Source organism: Sinocyclocheilus grahami, unplaced genomic scaffold (genome assembly GCF_001515645.1).
Source record: "Sinocyclocheilus grahami isolate Dianchi unplaced genomic scaffold, SAMN03320097.WGS_v1.1 scaffold219.1, whole genome shotgun sequence".
In the NCBI taxonomy this organism is placed as follows: Eukaryota; Metazoa; Chordata; class Actinopteri; order Cypriniformes; family Cyprinidae; genus Sinocyclocheilus; species Sinocyclocheilus grahami.
In genome coordinates this window covers 1,299,294-1,321,465 of record NW_015505398.1, presented here as the reverse complement: position 1 = coordinate 1,321,465, position 22,172 = coordinate 1,299,294, and the positions used below count along the sequence as shown (strand labels likewise).

Below are 22,172 nucleotides of genomic sequence, written 5' to 3'. Positions count from 1 at the left end.
CCCCCCCCCCCCCCTTTAGTGCCAGATGTCCCTCACAGTGTTGGCTTGTTTTGCTCTCATCGATTCATCCACGTCTGCCAAGATTAGATTCTCTCACAGGCTCGCTAGCCAGCCGAATGCTAGCCAACTTCCTCTTAACACATGTAGTTGCTTTCGAGCCGCATATATCACGCCAGATGCCATGATCTTGCTTTGTCTCTGGAGTGTTTCTGGAATGATGTCCAATTGGAGGATGAGCAGTGTGGGTTGAGTGTGAAATGTCAGAGAGAAAGGTTAGCTCACCCACGCCATCCTGCAGCTTCTGAGACGAAGGTGCTGTCACAGCCACCCTGTCTCTCCACACCGCTTCAGCAGCCATGGGCTAATTAGATCTTAGGAAGGATCCCTCGTAATACAAGCCGTCTGGCTTATGTCATCATCGCTTTCCCCCTCCCAGTCCGCATATCAACAACAGTTTTCACATAATGTCACACCAGGGATTTCATACATATGATGGCGGTTATCGATGCGTACAGTGTGTTTGAACAAGGAGGCCTAAGATGGTTTTTCTGTGGCCTGGATTTGGCTGCTCATTGGTTGGTTATTCTATGTTGTGTCATGGTGAGGGTCACGGGGCGGGCTGGTGGTTGTAAGGTTGGCATGAAGAGCTCAGTCTCTCATTACTGCAGCAGAACTGATGACTTGGTTTTCCAGGCCTGAGCAGATGTTGTACAGCAAAAGACTGTACAACATCTGCTTTCTGTCTTGTAAATCCACCCCTCCTCCCATTTGGATGTGAGAGTCTTGGCACAGAGGGACATGACGAGGCAGCATTGTCAACATCGGTCTGAGTTGAGGAAACAATGTTTACTCAAGGAGTTCTTCAGCTGGACTGTTTTCGCTCCTATAATTCCTGTAACTTTTCTGAGAGTGTTGAGTGGATTTGGACAGCACAATGAGATTTTAAAAGGGCCATATCAAGACAAATCAAGTGAGATCAAAATTGTGTAATATGAAATCACAATTTCTACCCTTCTTCAGTCTGAGAAAATCTATTGAACTAACCTGCAAAATACAGCTTGAACTCGGTTGTGCCTGCCTGGGCTGCTTGAAACATTGTCCACTAGTCACAGTAAGGCAACAAGAAGAAAGTGTGATAGATTGAATTAATATTAAAGTCGGAAAACAAAATGTGATAACTCGTAACAGATTAAAAATTCCTCTTCATTTGTCGCAAAGGTAATGTTTCGAATTTATGAGATGACCGTTGTTTTCCAGCATAATTGATTCATTGAGTTGCATTTATACACTACCATTCAAAAGTTTTTTCTTTGAAAGAACTAGTTTTAACTATCAAGAATATGCAATGTTACAAAAGCTTTCTATTTCAAATGAATGCTGTAATTTTGAACCTTCATTCATTCAAGAATCCAGTTTCCCCAAAAATAATAAGCAGAACAGCTTTTCAACATTGATAATAATAAGAAATGTTTCTTGAGCAGCAAATCAGCATATTAGAATGATTCCTGAATAAATCATGTGACGTTAAAGATTGGAACAATGGCTGCTAAAAATTCAGATTTGCCATCACCGGAATAAATTGCATTTTAAAATGTATTCAAATAGAAAACAGGCATTCTAAATTTGTAATAATATTTCACAATATGAATGTTTTACAGTTTTCTGATCAAAAGCATTGAAAAAATATAATTGACACCAAACTTTTGAACAGTAGTGCAGAGATGTATAATTTACAGCTTTTGCTCATTTTGGTTTGTAAATAAACAATCTTTGGAGAACTTTGGAAAAACAACAATTAATGAAAAATCTAAATATTTCTTTCAAATATAAAAATACAGTAAAAGCCAAAACTAGACAGAATCTGGAAAATGGTCTTGAGAAATGAAAATGTTTTTTGAGATTTATACCTTATATATAAACAAAGATTGAAGCATATGTGTTTGTGACATTTGCCTGTGAAAGCTTCAGAGGATTTCCTTGACTGAACTACGCTGAGAGCTCTCCATATGGAACGATGTACCTTTCTCCTCCCCCTGACAACAGCTGGAGAAGGTGAGTCCTGCCCTTAAAGCTATTAGGACCGATATAGTCCTGCACACACCCATCCACCGTCAACAAATATGTGTCTGTGCATTCATTACATACATTGTTACATTCTACTTCATGATCATATCTCCTGTCAGTTGCAGGGCAGAGTGCAAAGATGATGTTATCTTGAAACGAAGCCATCGTAGTGACATCAAGCGGTGCTGCGAGAGAGATCATGTCACATTAGAGGGAGTGTTGATGTGTGTTTTGCATTTGCAAAGGCTATCCCCACAGATGCCTGAAAAGAAAACAGTAATGACACATTTGTTTTTGTAGCGCAGGGAGCATCCGCAACGATAGATAAGACTTGCAAAAGGTTAGATAAAAAAATAGTGTTCAAAGAGACATACGCACGTCGTTTTGTCGTTCTCGACTCTGAGGGAGATTATAAATCCTTTCTCTGACTACAAAGGCTCACACGTTTGCTCTGCACAAATGTCGCTCTTCTCGATGAGGCGTAACCATTGGATGGTTTTCCTCATTTGTTTGCTGAGGAGTCAATTGCAGCCAGTAATAAAAGGCTTAAGGAAGCTTCTCCTCATCATAGTCATGTTTTGAATGCAGGCTTGGCCGGCAGCCAGTATGCCTTCTTACCTGGGCTCCATGTTGACTTTTCAACTTGTGAAACTTTCAGAGTCCACGCCCTGTGGCATTGTTTACACCTGAAAACTGGTTGGCCTGATCAGCTTCGGCACAGCCTTCTTCTCCCGCTGTGTCGAAACACTGCTGTGACAGCCATATGCCATAGAGCGGCTCACATACGACACTATACACGAAACCCAGGGCTTTATCTTATTTATTTTATTGCTTTTAGATTGAAATGCGAGATTAAATTATAGTTCAAACTAGGGGTGGAATGGTTTAACTTACTCACGGTTCGGTTTGTGTCACGGTTTTAGAGTCAGTTTCAGTACGGTTCGGTATGTGCCATGTTTAGGAAAAATCTATACTGTCAAATAAAAATAAAGAAAATAAGAATAATCTATCTAACTACAACAGCACAAATAAATACAATAGAGTAAAGAAACAAATAAAATGAACAGTGATTTTCAGTTTTTTTTTAGGTAGGTCTAGCATTAGTTTTCAGGTACAGAGAGGGTTTCAGGGTTTGTGTGTTTCAGATGAGCGCACGCGCAAATCTTCTCACTGCGTAAGCGAGCTCGCATCTTCTGGCTCTTAAATGTTTAAACTGGCAAAGCTTAAACGAGTTTAGCTTAAACACAGATCAATGTGTGCTGTTCAGGTCTCACCTGTGCGCGCGCTCTATTAGCACCCGGGTGATGACAGAATAAATGCTCATTCCAGCATACGGCATTGAACAAGAGTGAATGGTTTGTCCACGTTTTTTTTTTCCATCGCTGTTGTTGTAATGTATTGGGAAGCCAGAATGCGCATCCATCAACAGAAACATATATTGGCCGAAACCTTTTTGACGTGTTATTTATAGCAAACCATATTACAGATTCGTTGTCAGATTTAAGTTGAACCGCGGTCCTAGCGATTGCGAACCGTTCCACCCCTAGTTCAAACACTGATGTATAATTGTTTGTAATAATAGTTTGGAATTATTAAGATTCTGTAATGTTTTTGAAAGAAGTCTTACCAAGGCTGCATGTATTGCAATTTATTGTAAATAAATTTATTGTGAATAAATAAAATAAATAAAGTAATTTATTCCTTTGATGGCAAAGCTGAATGAATGATAGCACAGTCTTCGGCATTAAATTATCCTTCAGAAATTCAGACAAGCGGATGAGTCCAGGATGCGAACGCAACACGTTTTCCTTAGCCTATAATGGTTTTCTATGTGTAAAATGCTTAATGCGTTAAAATGCATTGCGTTCTTATTTTGGGCTCATCTGCTTGTCTATACATAGAATGCTTTATTAAGAATGTTTACGGAGTTTTGTCTTTTAAAAACACTCTCTTAAAGCATGAAGCCACGTTAAGCGTTTTCCTTATAACTGTTTTCTATCGATGAAATGCTTAATGCGTAATTAAACGCATTGCATTCTTATTATGGGCTTATTTGCTTGGATGTACATTGTATGATTTACTAATTATGTGTATACTGAGTTTGGTCTTTTAAAAACACTCCCAAAAAATTAACGCATTAAGCCACGTTAAGCATTTTAGAATGTCCCCATCAAAGTAGCGTTCGTTACTATAGCAACAGTAGACTCACGATGCATTGTATTTAAAAAAATCAAGCAATCATTGTTAAAAGAACTGCTTTTGTTATGTCAAGATCATGAGAAAATTAGGTCGTAATCCCAAAATAAAAATAATGCATGGCCTCTTAGAACTTCTGTATTAAGCCGCAGTTTTTAACATTGATAAGAACCATTATTAATTAATAACAGCATCAAAATAATTGATAATAACGGAGTAGCAAATCAGCATATTAAAATGATTTCTGAAGGATAATGTGACACTGAAGACTGGAGAAATTGCTGCTAAAAATGTTGGCTTTGGCATTGGATTAAATTATTTTTAAAAACTGCTTTTGATCAAATAAATGCAGCCTTGGTGGGCATAAACATTAAAAAACATTAAACATTTGAAAAACACAAAGAATTCATGGTTGTTCCAAACTTTAGTAGTGTAGTTGGTGTGTATAGAAGCAGATGGGGGTAGCAGAGGATAAAGCTCTCCTGTGGAGTTTAGCTGAATATATGATCTTAGGCAAACTTTTAGAGCTTCATTATAAATGCATAAACAGTGAGCGGTTCACTCCACTTCAAGGGGCATCTCAGAGGCATCTTATGAATCATGAAACATAGGATTCAGAGGATCAAGCACAGTTAGATCTTCACCACTACAGTGTATATTTCTGAAGTTTTTACATTGCTTTCCTGTTAAACTTTTTTTAATTAAATCCAGTTTTCTTCTCTTCTTCAGGAGTGTTGTCATTGTTTGTTCAAATTGTGTCCTGGTGAAGCCTGAATACTAACCACAGCATTTCTCTCTGATTCTAACCGTCTCTTTTTCTTTCTCAAGGATGAATGTTCAGCTATTCCTCAAATCTCTTCTCAGTGTAAACAGCACTAACTAAACCTGCCAGATCTTTTGCTAGCTACCCCTCAGAGCCGCCCTCCTCTATCCTCAGAACAGATTGTGAGCTCGGCGTGTTTGTAAGCCCCCTCCCTCTTTGCTCTGGACCAGATTAGCATTCGCTAATGACCGTGGTCCATGTTTTGGTTTGGTTTTTGTTTTATTCCGGTGTGCCCGTTTGACCTTGCACAGATATGTGTGAATGAATTGTGGGTGTGCTGCTGTCTTTTTTTTTCTTTTGGGATCTTGTGCTCTAATATCAACTCACGTGAATAAACGAAGAGCCGAACAGATGTTTTCTGTCTGCGTGGACATTAGAGGTTAAACTAGATTTAGGAGGAGTCGGAGAGCAATCGCAAATGATTTTTGGCATTTTTAATGATGCTGGTGGTGTTTGTGAAGTCTGCCATTTGTTGTCTGACAGTGTGACACGTCACAGAAAATCAGCAGATTTACTAGTGTTTGGTTTGTGCAGTTGTAAAATGGCTCAAGGGATGTCTTCTTGGATGTTTGTGATGCTTTAACGCATGTTAAGAAAAGGCATAAGGATCTAGTTACTACTTTGCTCATGGGAGAAATCAAGGCCAGTTGGCAACAAATCGGTGATTATGGTTTTAGGGGCAGTGCTCATGAAGGTTCAGTGGGAATTTCCATGAAAAGAGTATATTTTATTTTCCGTGTTAGTAGATGTTTAACATTCAGAAAATGTTTTTAAGGGGTTAAACTAATTATATGAGCATTATATTCTGAGGTTTGCAACAAAATGAAAGCGTTTCAATCAAATAGATAATTAAAAAAAAATAAAATAAATGTACATAAAAAGCCTGTGTAACAGGGTTGCAAATTTAGCCTAAATTAAACTATCACTCGGCAGCATCTAGCTAGTTTGGGACCAAATGTTGGTTTATAGTTATTGATAAAACATGCTTTATTTTAGATGAATGAAAGGGAATTTGTTTGATTTGATTTATTTTTTAATAATTTGTTAACAGGGCTGAATGACTTTCACAGTTGTTCATGATTTATTGAATAAGGATAATGAATTTAAAAATATTTTTTTACTTACAATTTCTTCCCAAAAAGTATTTTAGAACTTGGCATAATTACCCCCCAACCAAAAATCCAGAAATCACACTGGCTGAAATCACATCAGGCTTCCTGATGCATCCAGTTTTGATTGTAATTCTAAAATTTTTGACACAATTTTTGTAATTGAGGAAAATCATGCAAGAAACAGATTTAAATTGAAATTAAATATTGAAACTCTTAAATGTTACATTTTTGGTAGATTACATAGTATTGGTTCAGTAGAAAACATTTTTAATTATTAACAGTGTTTCTTTTAATATTATAAATGTCTTTAAAAAAATCTGAATTCACCCTAAAAAAAGACCTAAAAACCTCTTAAATCGGAGCAGACAGTCTTACATTCATAAAGTCATGGTATTAAGTGCACTGTAAAAAATTAATAGTTTTGTTTTCTAATACAAATAAACATCTGAACATTCTTAAATCAAGTGAGATATATATATATATATATATATATATATATACACTGAACTAAATTATAAACGCAACACTTTAGTTTTTGCCCCCATTTTTCATGAGCTGAACTCAAAGATCTAAGACTTTTTCTATGTACACAAAAGGCCTATTTCTCTCAAATATTGTTCACAAATCTGTCTAAATCTGTGTTAGTGAGCACTTCTCCTTTGCCGAGATAATCCATCCACCTCACAGGTGTGGCATATCAAGATGCTGATTAGACAGCATGATTATTGCACAGGTGTGCCTTAGGCTGGCCACCTCACCTCACCTTCCAGCTCATGAAAAATGGGGGCAAAAACAAAAGTGTTGCGTTTATATTTTTGTTCTGTGTGTGTGTGTGTGTGTGTGTGTGTGTGTGTGTGTGTGTGTGTGTGTGTATATATATATGTGTGCAGACTGCTGTTTTCCTCTATTCACTGTATAAAGAGGGTCATTCAAAGGGTCCGTTCCTGGTGAGTGCCCCACTCTCCACCATCATTAACTGGGAGCGAGAGTTTGAAATGTGGGCCCCGGGTATGTATGTCGTCACATACGTTGGTGATAAGGACAGCAGGGCTGTCATCAGAGAAAACGAGTTCTCCTTTGAGAACAACGCCATCCGTGGTGGCAAGAAGCCCTCTAGGATGAAGAAAGAAGCCTCCGTGAAGTTCCATGTTCTCTTGACCTCCTATGAGTTGATCACTATTGACACGGCTGTACTGGGCTCCATCGACTGGGCTTGTTTGGTTGTTGATGAGGCCCACAGACTGAAGAATAATCAGTCAAAGTTTTTCAGGATCCTCAACAACTACCCACTGCAGCATAAGTTGTTGTTGACTGGAACTCCTCTACAGAACAACTTAGAAGAGCTTTTCCATCTGCTCAACTTCCTCACACCAGAGAGATTCAGTAATCTTGAGGGTTTCTTGGAGGAATTTGCCGACATTGCTAAGGAGGACCAGATCAAAAAGCTTCACGACATGCTGGGACCACACATGCTCAGGAGACTCAAAGCCGACGTGTTCAAGCACATGCCTTCCAAAACAGAGCTCATTGTCCGAGTCGAGCTCAGCCCCATGCAGAAGAAATATTACAAGTTCGAATAGACTGAAGTAGGTTACAGGAGCCAGAGTTTCTAAATCATTTATCTGTGAATCCAGGAAATATTACAAGTTCATCCTGACCCGCAATTTTGAGGCTCTGAACACTCGTAGTGGAGGAAACCAGGTTTCTCTGCTGAATGTCGTTATGGACCTCAAGAAGTGCTGTAATCATCCCTATCTCTTCCCTGTTGCTGCTATGGTACGGTCCTCTTTTTCCTGTGGCTTTAATAACAGACCAATAACGTGTCGTATTATGTGATATTTGAGTAAATTGCATATTGATGAAATTGAAAAGATCGGCCGGAGATCGGTATCGGCCGATAATCACATTTTATGACTTGATCAGTACTCACTACACTTTGCCGATCTCACGAACCGATCGCAATTTGATGTCAGTGCGTGACGACGTACATAATGCTTGGGGACATAAAGGATTTGGTGCCACAGTCATGTTATCTCCGGTGTGGAAATGCTATGACGGTTCGAGAAACAATGAAAAATTCGCTATTTGTCATGTATGATTTGCATGATGATATGATGAAGGGATGGTTCATTTTTAACAGCAGATTCAGTGACGTTAGAGCTGATCTGCGCCTCACTGCACGCGTCTGCGGCGCGTTACGGCTCCACGGGAACCGGAGCTGATTGCGGCCGCTCTTATGCGTGTGTTTATTACCGGCTAGCCGCGGCACATTTCTGAAGCGGCTCTCCACGCTGCTTGGCTAAAAGGTCTTTAAAAGTCAAAAATTTACCTTCAGAAAACCTGCAGAAACCCTGATTAATTATTGTGTGCTCAAGTTAATTAGTTTATTATGATAATCTAATAGGACGTCATCGGAAAAATGTTTTTAATAATTTCCCTAGCTTTTGAAAGCTATTGTAGCATTTAATACTGAGTAAATGAGCACTGGGTGCTAGTATGAGTAGACTGCAGGGGATAGCTCTTGGTTCTCTATTGGTTTAGGAGTGCAGTAGGAGTTGTTTGGGCAGCAGAGGATGATCGTCCTGCTTTACTGGAGTCTCATCCTAATGTATGCTCTGGAGGAACTGTTTACAGCTCTCTCAACACATCTGTGATGCATTACCTACCGCAGCACACACTGGGCAAGGGTTAAGGAGCTGAAAAGGGCGTCCCTTCCGTCCGTTCACCACACAACTTACAGATTTCTATTGCTTATTCACACAATAACCTGGTGTATGGGTGGCGGATGTGTTTTGAGTTCAGTTCACAGGGCCTCACATCTACCACCAGAAAAGGAAATGTGAGTGGACTGAGGTAGTATGTTGCCAAATAAAAGATGTTGTTGGCATTGAAATGATCGAGAGAAAGATCGGCTGATACTGTAACATTAATATAAAGTGTTTTGGAGACTTTTAACGTCCATTCCTTTCAACATTTTTCTTTGACTATTCTCACAACATATTCTCACGTGGATTTGTGACCCTTATAGTACTACCATTTAATGTGGTGTGCAATCTGAATGTCAGTGTTTTAGTGTGCCCCAGTGTTCAGTTGCGTCCGTAAGGACGACAGTGCTACTATGATACTTTCAGGCTCAGCGCTCCCTGGGGTACAGCTGTCCCTCTGGTGTCTGGGTAAACAGGGCTGGTTCTGAATCCTAGGCAACATCCATACGTTTCCCTGTGGAGCTCAGCTGGACTGGGTCAGGAACACGGGTCAGCGCTGTCCTCTTAGTCCCACGCTCTCCCATCCTGGATCTGAGCCTCTGCTCTTCCCAGACAAGACTTCCTCTGGGAGGTTTTCTAAAAAGGCATTCGTCCTGACTCAAGTGTGATTCAATAGCGATAAGCTTTCATTGAAGAATCTCTCCGTTTTTGGTGGTCTGCCTGATGCCAGTTTAAAAACATCTGTTTTTCACGTTGTCTTTGACCACAGGTCAGCTTTATATAACAATATGTTTATGAATCCTTTTCTAGCAACTTTTACCAAGACCTGTTTTTGTTAGTAGTCTATATAATGGTATACTGCTAGGTAATTGCAATGTTTTTCTCGCGATTGTGAGTTAACATCTTGCCATTCGTGATATAAATCGTTCGGAATTGCATGATACAAACTAGCAATTCTGATTTTTTTCTTCAGAATTGTGAGATATAAACACGCAATTCTGAGAAGTTTATTCTGAATTTATTTCTTGCAATTGCGAGTTTATATCCCACAATTCTGACTTTTTCCTCGCAATGACTTAACTCGCAGTTCTGAGAAAAAATCACGCAATCTGAGAAATGTAGTCAGAATTGCCAGTTTATATCTCGCAATTCTGACTTTTAGGGTTGGGCCGATAGACGATGCCATCGTCCATCGCCGATGGCTGTTATACCTCACAATTTTGAGCCGACATCGTGATCCCAATAGCCTACCGTGTTTGGAAAGAAAATTACGTGTACTACAGAACTCATAAAGGGAATAAATACAAGATGGGATGAAAATATATATTTTAATACTTTCTCTCGCAGTTATATCATTGGGCAAATACACTGTATATAAATTCAGGTATATGCATCAGGTAGCCGCTTATGCCTGGCATTGAAACTGCTTTTGAATGCACGATCGCTTTTTAGTTTTACTTTCACTTTTGAGATTCGCGATCGCACGTACTTTGCTTATATTATGGAGCGGCAGTACTTACCACACATTTTACAAGATTAGATGTTTGTCAGTGGTGCTAAGGATCTGCAAATCATTCGCTATTGTCCTCAGTCATCTTTCCTTACTCTGTTTATGTGGTAAGTGAACTTTTACAGTATGTACTGTAATGTAACAGGCAACCGTTAGCAAACGTTATTTGTTTTCCGTGCCTTTCTGAATACGGATTCATGCTTCGGACACACCACCTAAACCCCCCCCGGCCAATGTTATCGTCCATCCGATGCCAATTTTGTAGACATCGCCCAACCCTACTGACTTTATTACTCACTATTGCGAGTTTCTATCACGCAATTCTGAGAAAAAAGTCAGAATTGTACGATTTAAAATCGCAGTTGCAAGAAAAAATTTCAGAATTGTGAAAAAGTTGCAAATAACTTTTATTTTTATTTTTTTTATTGTCCGTAAATGCTGACAATTTTAATTTTTGGGTGAACTATCCCTTTAACATAACTAATAGATATAAAGTGATGCGTATTTGTGAGTCAAACATTAATTTCTGTAGCAGTCCTGAATGTTTAAAATACAAAAATACATTTACCAGGTGAATATATTTATCTTCAAAAAATGTATTAGTTTGAGTGTCATACATTTGAACTAAATGAATATTGCGTGATACACAGTTAGCCATATTTTATCCATGTTCATACTTTTTAACTGAATAAATGTATTTTTTTTAGATAAAAGATATTTATGCTGATTCTAAGCAATCCGAATAAATGCATTTTGAAAATCTGATTTAAAGACATAAAATCCAATTGTGCAATTAGTTAATAATCAACTAATAAACATTTATGCATAACTGACAATGCATCATATGTTTATTCGTTTGTTAAAAAATTCTAAATGGATGGAAATTGTATATGCATTTGAAATATTAAATATCTCTCCATCATGGGTGTTCGACAGGCACTGACTTTATGCACTTTAAAACCGGGGTGCAGACCAGCTTTACAGGAAAATGTGAAGGAAGGCCATTTTCTGTTGTTACAAGGAGTATCTTTTCTTTTCCCGCACTGGCTGCAGTGTATTGGTGGAGTATTACATCACCCTAGTGTGGTCTGGCATACTGTAGCCTCTCCGTCAGTAGAGCGGCTACAGGAAATCTGTTTATTATTTCTCTTTATTGTCTTAGTGAAAGGAATATATTAACCCTCTTAGTGGGAATCAGCTTCCCTGTTCTGGCATACAGCAGCGTGCACAGGCTACATCTGCTGGACTGCTTGTGCATCTACACAGTGAACATGGATCATAATACACCCATGTCTAGTTTTGTGCTCTTGCCACACTTGCCATATGTTATTACTCTCCATGAGTAATGAAATAGCGGAGTAATTATATCAGTGGTTACAGATAGAAATATTTTGTTAGCTTCATATACACTGCAGTTTAAAAGTTTGGGGTCAGGACGATTTTTCAATATTTTTTTAAAAGAAGTCTGTTATGCTTACCAAAGTGACATTTATTTGATCAAAAATGCAGTAAAAATATTATTTTACAATGATGCCTAAGCTGAATTTTCAGTGTCACATGATCCTTCAGAAATCATTTTAATATGCTGATTTAGTGCCCAAGAAACTTTTCTTATTATCAATGTAGAGTTGTTTTGCTTAAAAATTTCTTGTTTGATGAATAGAAAGCGGAGTAAAAGGACTGTCAAATCGATTAATCGCATGATTCGCATCCAAAATAAATGTCTGTTTACATAATAGTGTGTGTGTGTACTGTGTATATTTATATGTATATATAAATACACGCACATACATTATATATCTTTGAGAAATATATGAATTTATATATATTACAAGTCATATATAAATATAAAAATACATACACATAAATGTTTCTTAAATATATGTGTGCATTTATATATACATATAAATAAACACAGTACACACACATATATTATCTAAACATAGACTTTTATTTTGGATGCGATTTAATCGATTTGACAGCCCTAATTAGTAACCTTCCAAATGTCTTTACGGTTAACTTTAATCAAATTAAAAACTAAATAGAAGTATTAAAAAAAAACACTTAGTAACACCAACATTTTGAACAGTAGTTTTATTTAATTAGTTAGAAGTTAACAGTACATTATGTGTGTTCCCTGACCCATGACCTTTCTGTTGAAAGCACCATGCTTTACCCTAGCAACCACATAGCAATGCCCAGGCGTCATGAAAGCAAGTTCCACAGTCAAGTTCTGGTCGCATTTCATTAAGAAATAGTCTCTGAATTGCGTGGCTGTCACAAAGATTAAGGTTTTTATTCTTGTCGATTGCATTTGTGGCCAGTAAGATGTATTTGTTTATTTGGTTGGTCTATATCCTGAATTGCCAGTGTTGTTGCTCTGCTGAGGTGTTGCCTGCGTGTTTCTTTTGCTTCATTAACCATTGAAGATATTATAGCACTTTTGTTTGCTCTCAGACGTGGCAGCTCCAATCTAATTGAAGCAGTGAATCAGTGCTGCACAGTATTAGACTAACCAGGCTCTGATTTCTACGCCTCTGCTTTTGTTTTCTTGAAGGTGTCACAGAGGAATTTCCACCCTGCTCGCTCTCTTCTCTCTTTGTCTCTCTCGCTTGCTCGTCCTACTGTACTAACCCCTGAGCCAGGGCTACAGGCTCAGTACAGTAGTGATTAACACGTGACTCTTTCCATTTCTAAAGGGAGCAACCGCCATGGACCGAAGAGAAACGACCTGGATTTAGATTATTATCACAGCTTAACAGGTGACCTTTGACTTTCAAGTTTCTCTCTCACAGATCTCCTTTGGACCTGTGTCTTTTTTTCTTCTTTCTGTCATCCCCTGCAGATCGCCTTTTCTCAGCTTGTTATCCTTAGATTTGATTAAAATTGTTTCTTGATCAAGTCTTCATATAAAACAGAATGATTTCAAGCCAATCACAGGTGCTGTTTCTCTACTCAGCCAGCTTTTCTACGTAAACTGATGTCACTGTACCAAACTAATCCAAACCAGGGATCATTATTTCTACTAATCTGTTTTTACCCCCTTTACCTCACTCACTATTGTGATGTAGAGTGACTTCACCCTTGAACTTTTCCTCTACAAATAGAAAAAAGAAGGGTTTTTTTTTTTGTTTTGTTTTTACGTCACTTGATAATGGTTTAAAGGTCAGATCTGATAAAGCAGAGAGAAGCACAGGAGTACAGTAAGGTGCTCTTTGAGAGTGCTCTCTTCATGTGTAGTTGCTTGATGAAGGCAGTGAGCGAGGGCAAAGGGTCATGTTGGCATGGCTCGGCTCAGCAGTTTTTTTTGGTGGCTCACTGACCGAGCTGTTTTCCTCCTTTCTTCCTCTCTCCTTCTGCCACAGAACAAACTCTGACTCAGCTCTGCACACCAGCGCCATGAGCCCAAACCCACAGGATCCTTTTGGCAAGAACCAGCAGATGGGCAGAGGACCTCCTCAGCGAAACGGTGAGCTCAGACTCCTCCTCCTCAAACATACTGTAGTTTTAAAAGCCATTGTTATTGCATGGCATAACAGTGTGGTTGAAACAGAAATGCAGGGGGTCAAATGGATTGTACAATGTCAGTCATGGATGACAAATCAATGATTTATACCAGACCCAAATCAAACAGTCCCACCCGTAGTTCAGCGTGTTTGCACGACACAGCTGGGGCTCACTGTCATGTTGTTTGTCTATTCGTCTTGGTTACAAACACAGGCATTTCAGATGGTATGCTGAAAATGACTGACAATCAAAAAAAGGATGTACCCTCTACCCTTATTTTTCTGATTTCTAGAGCTCTCGAAAACAAATTAATGTACAGCCCCACAAACTTTTTTAGATGCAATAGTCTGGCTCATACTCCCCTAAAATCATACGAAGCCAGAGTTCACAGACACATGCTGCAGTGAAGATGTTTGTTAGACTATAGGATTATGTCATAAGGTGGGATGATCAGCATTTCATCATTACAACAGTGAAAGTCTGGCGGAAAAAGTTATGGCTGTGTCGATACAATTATGTATTGATCTTTATTTCATGACATTGCATCAGCACTTCAGGTCCTTTTCTATATATTTTGCATTCATTAATATAATTTCCTTCAGATTAAGTAATAAAAAACTGAGTATGGGTATGCGTTTTGAGGTTTATGATCTGGTTGTGTATTACTGATGTTTGTTACATATAAACCTTGCTTTGCAGATTGTTACATCACATCCCTTTCTAGTATTCCCTTTCACATTGAAAGCTTTACAGGATTTACATGGTCATGACGTGAAGAGTTCATGTAACATTACACAGACTATTACAGTAATCTCATGCCAACACATACACAACCATTCCAAAGTTTGGGGTCAGTAAGATAATTTTCTCTCTTTTTACTTTTTTTTTCTTTCTTTTTCTTTTTCTTTTTAGAATAAATGAATACTCTTATTCAGCAAGGATGCATTAAAGGGGTCATGAACTGCCTTTGTTTTTTATTTTGTACTGTTCTCTGAGGTCCAATTATAATGTTATCAAGATTTTTACATCAAAAAACATCATTTAGAAGTAATAGATCTGCTAACAGTTGTGTACAGGGGCACGGGAAGATGTTTTCGGTTGGGGGTGCTGTGTGTGTCCGTGTTGGGTGAAATGAAAGGGGGGCACGGGGAAGGGGTGGGTCACCTCATTTGACAACTCCACAAAGCACTACAAGTGCGTCGATATGAACACTCGTTTAAGTGGCATATACACACTGGAAAATTTGACTGCGTATCACATTTTTGAAATTATCGATAGTAGCTGATCAATCTCGGGGGTTGGGCTGGGTCCGCTAGGCTTACTAGGCCATGCTCGTGCTGGAGCTGGTTCACTTACGTCGGTGCTGGGGCTGGTGTTGGATGCCGATTTTGGAAAGTTTTTGCTGGGATGGGCATTTTAAAAAATCTGAAATTCACTTTTGCGCCATTATCTCCTTGTATTAAAGTTAATCTTGTTCGCATTCTGTATAGTTCATGTCTGATACCACGCGCCAGCATCACGTGTTCATGAGGATTAGGCTAGTCATCCCATATAGAAAACATCACAAGTAAAATTAATCATGTTTATAAAGATAAACATAGGTTTATTATAGCCCACGTACAATTTACATTTCAGAGATCATTACAAATAAATTATTAAATGCTAAAACTGAATAAATTTAAATGAACAAACTTGGCGTTGCATTTGCAACCTTGTGAAAACAGGGGGTGCTGCAGCCCCCTCAGCACCCCTACTTCCCGCGTCCCTGGTTGTGTATGTTTGACAGCGTACATCCTACACAGATGGATGCTGCTGTGTTTTAGGTTAAAAACGCATAAATACTCAGTACACATCAAATGAACTGTAATAACATACAAACCAATAGTGACCACGTAATAAAAACTCACACTTGTGTGTTGCGACATTACTGTCGGATCCAATATAGTTAACACAGCATTGTCTTTTAGTTGAAAATCCTGCATCAAATTGTGCCTTGTTTGTATACGAATCCACGGTAAAATGAAGTAAACAAAGGACCAAGTTCTTACTAATGCGGTCTGAAAATTCATTAAAAATAAAGTTCATCCACTCTCTCCTAATGTTGGAATGAAGGAAGGCAATGCAAAGACTGTGTTTTTCCACAACTTGGCACTGCAGTTTGGATCCATCTTCATCGTTTTGACCTGTGTTTGCCTCTCTCGTTATTTACACTACATGTGCGAATCGGTGGGCGGGGCTAAACAGGCAGCGATGTAGAAGCAGGCATTTCGAATGAATTGGAAGCATCTTCTTCTGCAGAGGTGGTGTTTAGCCACACTATTTTGTCATGAAGTGGCACATTCCTTAACCTGTTTTGGCATATTGGCTTCAATATAAGCTGATTATAGACTAATGAGGAAGTTTTGAGTTCTGAAACTCACAGGATGTTTTATAGTGCAATGACCTTTTATATGTCAAAAGATCAAGGGAATTTGGATTTCTCCGTTCATGGCCCCTTTAAAACTAATTTTCAATTGGCCAGAGAGGGATTTATCTTTTTTGAATCATTACAATATTGTTGTGTGGGACACAGTGAGCTCAGAGACTGCAAGCTAAGCATTTAAAAACTCACACTACATACTAATGGTGTGCTTTGAATGAATAGTGCTCTTAAAGGGCCGTAGAGATAATGTAGTAATCTCACATGAAATGGAGTAGAGGCTTAAACGGTATTTGATATGTCATCACGGATTGCCTAGCCCATTTACATTTTCTCTGTAAATCTGCCGGGGTTTTTTTTTTTATAGCTTCGGGAGGAGTCAATTATTTTCTCTTAATCAATATATAATAATCTTCTCTTAAGACAATGTCACAAAAATTTAATTTTTATTGAACCTGTGATGTTCTGTTTATTACTTGCTCTCTCACAAATTGATTTGCAAGCATTTAGGCTTGAGTTTGCAGCTCATCTGCACTGCATATCCAAGATAAAAGCATCTTTGTGTGTTATATCTTTCTGTTTAGTCAGTAGGATTAAATAAGATAGTGAATGAAGATGTGGAGCAACTAAGATGGTCACATGTACACAGAGATATGGAGCACTATAACTCAGAGGATGTCTGTGGCCCAGGGCAGTTGTTTTCTCAGATCAATCTGATAAGAAACAGCTTCACTTAAGGACATGGCAGACAGCAGGCATTTAATATCTGTCTGGCAGCTCATCTAAATTATGTACACAGTTGACTGTGTGGAGGTGTGCAGTGAAGCTCACATAATGTGAACAAGTACAAACCAGCCTCTCACATGGGACAAAAATTTGTCTCGCTTCCGCTATCACAGTGGTCTCATCCCAAACCTGCCAGCCAACTCAACTGTGTGATGCAACTGTGCTATTCATGTTTGGATCTCCCAAAAGCATCGTATCGTAACTGTGTGCCACTTTCAACCGCTTGACTCTGACCCTACTGGGATTTATGATTTGACACCAGCTATAATAAGAACGGTTGTTTTTAGTGCTGTTTTTTTTCTTTATATAACAACTGATTTGGTGTAAGGTTTTGCTGTTTTTTGGGAGCTTGCTATATGGGTAATTCTAGATAAATTGATTGCAGATAATGTACTTTAACAAACTTTGGTGTTTTTTAAAGGTACTTTTACACTTTAAGATAAAACGTGACAGAACTCTGGACTCAGGCCAACGTTTTTCTGTTCTAGTTGTCTTTTTCCGTCAGTTATGGCGTTGAATGAGACTCTCAGTGAGGGGGAAATGAGGTGTCGCCGTACTTTTTGTTTGATTCATTGTGCGTCGCAGTTGGGCGTCTGAGACCGGCAGCTTTGCTGAAGCGGTGGAGCTGGTTGATCTGGCTCTGGGCCCACACTGTATCGGTTCTGGGCCAACCAGCAGAGGAAGCAGAAAGGAGGTTTGTTTTCCACAGGATCTCTGTGGTGCACACTAAACAATGCCTCTCCATTGATTCATTTTGCGCTTGTGGTCACAGATTTCTCCCGATATACATTTTTTTGTCCTTTCCTTTTTTTTTTCCTCCTCATGAGGTGTTCCTTAAAGAGACAGTGGACACTAAGAAGCCATTTTCAGTTCCCCCCTCTGGAGTTTGTGCCCCCAGTCTTCAGTGGGTGGAGTGAGTGTGCACTCTGAATGACTCATTTCAATGAATCAAATGTTTGTACGAAGACTGAACTGAACTCGGCCTCTCTCATCTTTTTAAGTGGGAGAACTTGCACAATTGGTGGCTGACTAAATACTTTTTTTCCCCACTGTAATTACTGATTGTAATGACTTATACTGTGTTTTTACGCTTTGCGTTGCGTATTGCGCCGCATAAACATAAAACCATGTCTGCATTTGTGATCGGCGAAATGACAAACAATAAGCGCTACTCTACACTGCTCAAACTCGCGTTTGAATCATCAGTGGCAAATTATTTAAATATAAAAAACCGATCCGGCGATTGACAGTGCGAAGTTTGTTTTTCCTCAGCAACCAGCACGGATCAGCTCCAGGCATGAGGAAGCGGATGTCGTCCTCTTTTAGAAGGCCAAACAAAGTAGTTTCGCTTTCACAATGAAACACAGCGCCTTCACGACATGGTGGCGGCGGCGGCAACAATACTACAACGAGAATAAAAGTTGCGCCTTCTTTCTTTGCGTGAACATTTGGGCGGCGTTATGCAAATCTTCCCACATAGTGACGTAGACATGTGGGGGCGTGTTAGAACGAGCCGTTTTAGGTAGGTGTGGCTGACTCTTAACTTTTATAAAGAATATCTCTTTGGATTTGAGACTTTAGTCTTTGCAACTTTACAGATCTTCTTTATGCACCAAGAGCTTGTAACACTCCAAAGAGAAAGAAAAATTTAAATCACATCATATGACCCCTTTAAGACATGTTAAAAGGTTTGTTGTCAGATAGCGTTATTTGTTTGTTTGAAAGAAATCAATGCTTTTATTGAAATTTTAAAAAAAAAATTTAGATTTATAATTTTAAAAAAGAATCCTGAAAAAAATATATTGTTTCCACAAAAATATTAAGCAGCACCACTGTTTGCAGCATTGATAATAATGAGAAATGTTTCGGGAGCAGCAAATCAGCATATTAGAATGGTTTCTGAAGGATCATGTGACACTGAGGACTAGAGTAAGGGCTGCTGAAAATTTAGCTTTTTGCCATCACAAGAATAAATGAAAGTCGCGCTCGTGTGTGTGTGTGTGTGTGAGACGCGGGAGCTGATGGGAAGACCCCTTTCAAACAGTGTCGCGTTCCGAACGTTGTTTAAGCGACACACACCGGTATTGCGGTATTTAAAAAATGTATATCATAACAAAAATAAACAGTGGTATTCAGTATGAACCGGTATACCACCCAGCACTAGTTCCATGTGAACTTTACCGTTACCAAAACGTGAGGTGTAAACTCTGCTGATCACTGATTGGCCGGAGTGGTGAATCGTCACTACCTGTGTCACTGAACTTGCGACACAAACACAACAGAGCCGCTAGATTTAAATCAGCACAGCCAGCGGGGATCGAACACAACTGTTTTGAACGAGCGCACCTTTTTTAACAACCAAAAATTGGCTGTTTCATTGTCTGTTGAGGAAGTACAGACGTTCCTCTCGTTGATAGCAGAGGAGCGGATCCAGCGAGAGCTTGATGGGGCGACGCGGAATGAAAACGTTTTTCAGGAGTTGCGGCAATAGAGGCGGCACAACTAACTACATGTGAATAATCCCGCCCACTCTAAAGCAATACTAAACTGCAGTGGAAACGCAAGCCGAGCCGTGCCGTGCCGTGCCGAGTCGAGTCGTACCAGTCATCGCAGTGGAAAAGCGCCATTTGCTGGAGGCTGTTTCTTTTTCACTCCAGGCATCAGAGGAGAGTGAAGGTTTTGTGTGAAAGATCAAGGAATAATTAATTACTGTTAATGCTCAAGGCTTGATTTATTTGAGAATCAATGTGATCAATTTCGTCTGGTTTGTGTAAAAAGCTTGCGTTCAAGATATTTTAGTGATGCTTGCTAATATGTTGTGTTAAATCATCAGAGAGCCAGTTAACAATATTGAAAAGTATATTTTTATGGCATAATCCAAATATACAACAGAGAAACAAAATAAGAAACACAGGGAGAAGAAGGGGAGGGGGTTGTTAATGTTCATTTCTGTTTTCCCAATTTTCAGTTAAAAACTTGTCAGTGACATAAGGTTTTCTGGACCTTATTATATTTCATTGGGCTCCCTTGGCCCCACTGATATTTTATGTGCTTTTCCCATCTATTTTTAATTTAAACTTCAATTTGTTAAATTTTTACTTTTAGTATGAGATGTATTTGCATGTTTGTTTCGCATCTCTGAATTTGTGGAGGTTCTGGTTTGATCCGTGCCTTTGTGATTTCCTTCCAGTCCATCATTCTGAAAGTATATTGTTCTGCTATTTCTTAATAATTGATTTAACAAGAATAATATTTTCCGGGCATATGATTACATTTATTTGTGTAATGACTTCATCCCTGTTATTTTCATAACATTCATAAAATATGAGTATGATGGTGCTTATTTTCACCACAGTTACACCTTAGACTAGGTTTTGTGGATGGAGAAATAATTACTTTCAGTGCTTTAGACTAATTCATTCGTGGATATTAGACACATGATTAATTTCAGGATCTGTTTTACGTAAAAGCTTGCAATTAAAGTGTTGATCATACCATGTGTTAATATACTGTCTATTACATCAGCAGTGTTTCACTTAGCTATTTTAATACTAATATGCTGAAAGACATGGGTCAGTGCCCAAGTGCACATTCTCAATGTTTTTTTTGTTTTGTTTTTTTATCCCAATACTTAAAGGAGACATATTATGCCCCTTTTTACAATATGTAATAAAAGTCTCTGGTGTCCCCAGAATGTGTCTGTGAGGTTTCAGCTCAAAATACTCCACAGATCATTTATTATATCATTTTGAAAATGCCTATTTTGAGTGGAAGCAGAAACACGCTGTTTTTCGTGCCTGTCTCTTTAAATGCAAATGAGCTGCTGCTCCCCGCCCCCTTTTGCAGAATAGAGCTGCGCCATTACAGCTGGTACCTGCTTAAAAACATCTGTTTCGGTTCTGATTATCATGTTTATCGTGCTGAAATCATGCTTTTTAAACCATATGAGTTTAAACTTCTGATATATGGTTTTCTGAGCGCACACATCTGATGCACACGGACAGAAAGCGGCTGTCACCGCATGTGAGTACTAAACTAAGTTCTCATTCACACACAAGTTTGTTAAAAACACACATGAGTTAGAAAAACAGTCGGTTATGTCTGTGAAGGTAAACAGCTGGGAAATAAATTGCATGTTTATTTTAGATCTGTGTGGCAGCAGCAATATACAGTAAATAAATCAATAAATCCACTGCTTTCTTGTCTCCTCTGAGGCTGGGACTGTAAATAGTGTTCTGTGCTCGTCTGTGCAGCCAAAGACAGAACAGTTAGCATGTTTTGCTCAAACTTTCACCATGGCATTAGAGCTGATACACCGTTGTCGCTTGTGAAATCAAAATTATGGTGCCTTGAGTGGAAGTTTACAGATTAAGGGGTGGTAATATTATAATGAGATCCCTTTGCAACGTCACCAAGGGAGCGAAATCAGACGCGCTCATTTTCTCAGACGCTTGCAGAAAAAGGCTTACCAAAACAAAGTTACTGGGTTAATCTTTTTCACGTTTCCTTGGTTGGTAGATGCACCGGGGACCTGATTATAGCACTTAAAACCTGGAAAAGTCAGATTTTCATGATATGTCACCTTTAAAATGTTTTCTTTAATACCCCACTGTCCTGGGCCTGAAAAGCAAACAGCAAATGAATGGGTGGAAAAATGACACATGTGAATGCAAAATGATTAACTGCTTCTTTGATCTAATTGGCCTTTCTCTTTCTCTCTGTGTTTGTGGTCATACAGCAAGCATGAATGAAGCAGAGGTGGACAGTACTGGAGACGGTAAGTGTGTTGTCATGCTTGTTGACTCTCTGTCATGTATTCAGCTCACCAAAAAAAGATTCACCCGTTTAATGCCATCATCAGCCCTCACAGTACTCCGCTGTGGTTTGCTGTAGTGGGCTGATGGATGGTGTTGGTGTTGTGGAACAGTTGGTGTCCCCTGCTGGCGGTCCCAGTCAGATTACATGTCTCTCTTATAGTTTAAGATAACTTAATAAATCTCACTTTTTTTGGGTGAGTTGTGCGATGCAGATGAAGTATTTACTTTTAATT

General features: G+C 38.9%; 1 protein-coding gene across 2 annotated transcripts in view; it reads left to right on the top strand.

Moving 5' to 3' along the window:
- LOC107596420 (CREB-regulated transcription coactivator 3-like) overlaps positions 1 to 22,172 on the top strand; it is a 52,690-nt gene that overhangs the window by 20,438 nt on the left and 10,080 nt on the right. The window contains exons 5-8 of one of the 2 annotated variants that reach the window (XM_016287154.1): positions 1,991 to 2,052; positions 13,110 to 13,172; positions 13,776 to 13,879; positions 21,861 to 21,899. In XM_016287154.1, the coding sequence (XP_016142640.1) occupies positions 1,991 to 2,052; positions 13,110 to 13,172; positions 13,776 to 13,879; positions 21,861 to 21,899 (268 nt within the window). The remainder of the gene's footprint in view (positions 1 to 1,990; positions 2,053 to 13,109; positions 13,173 to 13,775; positions 13,880 to 21,860; positions 21,900 to 22,172) is intronic. The other variant, XM_016287155.1, reaches the window with a different exon arrangement.